The sequence below is a fragment of the Primulina eburnea genome, chromosome 4 (assembly GCF_022965805.1).
Source record: "Primulina eburnea isolate SZY01 chromosome 4, ASM2296580v1, whole genome shotgun sequence".
NCBI classification, from domain to species: domain Eukaryota; kingdom Viridiplantae; phylum Streptophyta; class Magnoliopsida; order Lamiales; family Gesneriaceae; genus Primulina; species Primulina eburnea.
In genome coordinates, this window is record NC_133104.1 from 27,966,696 (window position 1) to 27,970,948 (window position 4,253).

Below are 4,253 nucleotides of genomic sequence, written 5' to 3' on the forward strand. Positions count from 1 at the left end.
CAGGTGGGACATGATCAGGGCCGAGGAGATGAAGAGAGATCATGATTAGAGTGGAGACTACGGACTTGGATTTTAGATAGGGTTTGAACACTTGATATGTAGTCTTTAAACCTTAGTTTTAAATGACTGTATATGGTACAAGACTTGTACTTTGTTTTCAATGTATATATTCGAATGAACTCCATTACGTTCCGCATTTGATACTTGTATAAAAAAAAATTTGACCCTGTTTATTATAATTGATTTTATTAATCCACAGACGATTAAGAAATGAATTAGCGTCCGGGTCCCCACACAAATTAGACAATATTCATATGGAACTAAATAGTGAAGATGATGCAGAACCAAGTGTCAAAGATGCTCAAAATCCAAAACCAGACATTCCTCTAGTAGAACCAGTTTTTCAGATACAGGACATACCAGAACCAGAAGTTGACATTCCAGAACCTGCTACTACTTTAGCTGAGCATGATCCAAATCCATCAAACCAGGGAGAAATTTCTTTGAACCCTTTTTTTGGCGAAAATCTCACCCTGCATCTTTTGTCATTGGTAATCCAGCAGCTCCATTAAGAACCAAAAGTCAAATGATTAATGAATATATTCATGCTGCTTTCATCTCTCAGGATGAACCAAAGAAGATTGAAGAAGCTCTTCTGGATACTAGTTGGATTGAAGTTATGCAAGAAGAGCCGAATCAATTTAAAAGAAATGAAGTTTGGTTTATTGTACCTAGACCATCGCATCAAGCTGTTATTGGAACCCGACGGGCATTTAGAAACAAGCTAAATGAAGAAGGTACTGTTGTCAGAAATAAAGCAAGACTGGTGGCTCAAGGTTTCAGACAAGAAGAAGGAATAGAATATGATGAGACCTATGCACCAGTAGCAAGGCTTGAGGCTATCAGAATATTCTTATCATTTGCTTCATTCAAAAACTTCAAAGTTTATTAGATGAACGTGAAAAGTGCCTTCCTAAACGATCTACTGCAAGAAGAGGTCTACGTTGAACAACCTCCAGGTTTTATTGATAATTTCTTACCATATCATGTGTTTAAATTACACGAAGCCTTGTATGGTTTAAAACAGACACCTCGAGCTTGGTATGAAACGCTCTCACAATTTTTTGTCAATCATGACTTTACAATGAACACAGTAGACAAGACTTTGTTCACTTTAGTTAAGAATAAGCACATTCTGTTGGTACAGATTTATGTTGATGACATTATCTTTGGGTTAACTAGCCCCGAATTGTGTGCAAAATTTTCTAAATTGATGCAGGAACAATTTGAAATGAGCATGATGGGAGAATTGACATTCTTCCTAATACTGCAGATCAAGCACCTTGATACTGGGAATCGTCATAAATCATGCTAAGTATACTAAGGAACTACTAAAAAAGTTTGGCATGGAAACATGCTCTACTGCTTCCACTCTTATGAGCTCATCTACTAAAATTTATAAGGATGAAAATGGAATTTCAGTAGAGGTAATTCAGTATCGTGGTCTAATTGGTTCATTATTAAATCTTACTGTCAGTAGACCTGATATTATGTATGTTGTTTGTATTTGTGCAAGATTTCAATCTAACCCTTAGCAATCACATTATATTGCTGCTAAACATATTCTGAAATACTTAGGAATTCAAAATTTCGGCCTATGGTATCCCAATGATTCTTCTTTCAATCTTATTGGATATTCAGATGCTGACTATGCAGGTGGCAAATTGAATAGAAAAAGCACAAGTGGTTTTTGTCAATTTCTTGGTGATAGGTTGATCTCCTGGTTCAGTAAAAAGCATACTTCTACATCTACGCCTACTTCAGAAGCAGAATACCTTGCTGCTGGAAGCTGCTATTCTCAAATATTGTGGATGCAACAACAACTTGAAGACTATTGAGTTCAAGCCTCTGAATCACCTATATTCAATACCAGTGTTATAGTAGTCACGCATAATCCAGTACTTCATTCCAGAACAAAGCACATTGATATCAGACATCATTTCATTAGAGATCAAGTGCAAAAGAAGGACATTCGTCTGGAATACGTTTCTACTAATCAACAAGCAGCAGACATCTTTACAAAGCCTCTGCTTGAGAATAAGTTTTCTTATTTTCGAAATATACTTGGTTTAATTGATTTAACTTGATTATATCGTTGCTATCACTTTGTTAATTATTATCAGTTATATATTATTCAACTAACGATAGTTTGTTTGAAAAATAAAGAGACAACATACTGCAACTACTGATATTTCATTGCGAATAAAATCAAAACCATGTTACATGAGACCATTCAGTGTCTACATAATTTTGCCACTCGGAAATCCAATTATTCAATTCATGGATTCGAATACTTGTGAAGGATTTTGCACTGGCTATCTTCTCTAGCTAATGACATTTCTTCCACAACATCACATGTAGCAGAACTTGATCTGTAGCAAGCTCGGTAATATGATCAACAGTCAAACTGTTGTTTGTACTTTCTTGTTGTTACTCTTTGTGCGGTAGTAGGAGTCAAAACATTTCGATGCATGCTCTGGAGATCTTGCACCTTAAACCATGAAGACACGACCTTCGTCCAGACGTATTCTTCAATGGTTTTCTTCAGAGTTTCCAAATGAGGAAGTGTCCTTTGTGTAACTAAGGATATACTTAATAATCGAGAAGATGAAGAGACTCAAGTACAATTGAAACATATTTTGACTTACTCAGACTGAGTTTTTCTTATCCTTTCCTTTTATTTATATGCCTTAAATAAAAGCATTAGATAAACAACAGATATGACAAAATGAAATATTTCATTCATAAAACTATATGCATTACATTATCTAATCTATTACATTTGTTGATTTCAGCACACTTTTGAGAACTTTAGCAGGAATCTAACTAAGGTCTGCTGGAATCATCCCCCCTCTCTTTGAATGATCGTGGTTTGTGAATGGGATGATTCCTCATACTGTCAAGAAAATACCCGAATTATAGATTGAGATATTTCTTCCAAGTCTTCATCTCTCGGAAAAGGATGTCTTCAGACATCATCTTACGACAATATGGAAGTTGCCTTTGTAACTCATCTGCTGAATCAGACTCTGGAGAAGACTCCGAGAAAATATTTGCATCATCCATTTGTTTGATTTGTAATTTGTGTAAATGACTTAGTTTGTAAGTTTGCAGATATTTATAGTAAACCTCAGGGAAGCTAAAGAGCCACTTGACTGATCATTTCATGCACAAATATCAAGAGTCACCTGTCTTTCCCTCAGATCTCGTATCTTCAGATTTATTAGTTGCATTAATTTAGGGGGAACAATATTTTTTATTCTGACTAATATGTCCGTGTTTTATCAGAAGCAGAAGAGGTTTGTCTTTTCGGTAAAACAATGTGTCTACTGGTTTTTATCAAGGTGCTGAATATATTTCAGTACTTTATGACTTCTAGTAGATATTATCATAAGACGACAAATCATCTTCTGATTTTCTTTAGTAACCGCTTGGACAGCCCGCCTATTTTAGTATATTTTAAAATTTTGGTGTACCTGACACTCTCTGTTTAACTTTTCAAAAACTCAACCGCAAACATACTGACACATGTCCTTATGTTTCACTGACGGCTGTACATTTTGAATATTAACCGCCTTTTCGATCTCATTTCACCTTTTACGATTTCAGACTTTTTCTTATAAGCTACTGCTTTCTCTTGCATTCATCAACTACAGAATCTACTCCGAATTCTTTTTGTTTGCGGAAATGGCTGAAGCTTACACTCTAAATGCTTATCAAGTCAACTTTGCATCCGTTCTGACCATCAAAGACGAGAATCTGGTTAAAATGTTCAAAGAAATTGAAAAATCTGGTCTCCGAAAGTTTTTAGAAGCACCTGCTATCATATCTCAAGACTGCTCTCTTGGATTTCTATGCCAAATCAACCATCGAGGAAGAAAATCATTTATTCCCAGGAAGGTGCATCTATCTCCATTGATGTTGCACTATTGGGATCGACTTTCTTTCTCCCATGATCAGGTATCTCTGACTTTTCTGATATTTCTAAGGAGGAGATTCTACTACACTCGTCACTTTCTCAGCTTCTGGAGAGGAACTCTCTCCCTCTTGCATCAAAAAGCTTGTGAAAATGGAATTTCAAGTGCTTGCCGATATAGTGGCAAAGACACTTCTGGTCAAAGCTGGAACATTTGATAAGCTAACCAAGGAAAAGGTACAAGTGATGGTAGCTATCATTTCTGGTTTTAAGGTGG

The 4,253-nt window shown here is 35.8% G+C and overlaps 1 protein-coding gene across 1 annotated transcript; it reads left to right on the forward strand.

Moving 5' to 3' along the window:
• The first annotated feature begins 314 nt into the window (after window positions 1-314).
• Window positions 315-1,898, forward strand: LOC140830167 (uncharacterized). Its single transcript, XM_073193452.1, has 3 exons — window positions 315-551; window positions 1,208-1,358; window positions 1,702-1,898. Exons 1-3 carry the CDS (start codon window positions 315-317, stop codon window positions 1,896-1,898), a joined length of 585 nt encoding a protein of 194 aa, XP_073049553.1.
• Window positions 1,899-4,253: the final 2,355 nt, after the last annotated feature.

Coding starts and splice junctions, on each gene's coding strand:
- LOC140830167 (XM_073193452.1), top strand. CDS start 315: ATGGAACTAAATAGTGAAGATGATGCAGAACCAAGTGTCAAAGATGCT. Junction 552..1,207: donor CCCTGCATCTTTTGTCATTG/GTAATCCAGCAG, acceptor CTGTTGGTACAG/ATTTATGTTGATGACATTAT. Junction 1,359..1,701: donor GCACCTTGATACTGGGAATC/GTCATAAATCAT, acceptor TTGGATATTCAG/ATGCTGACTATGCAGGTGGC.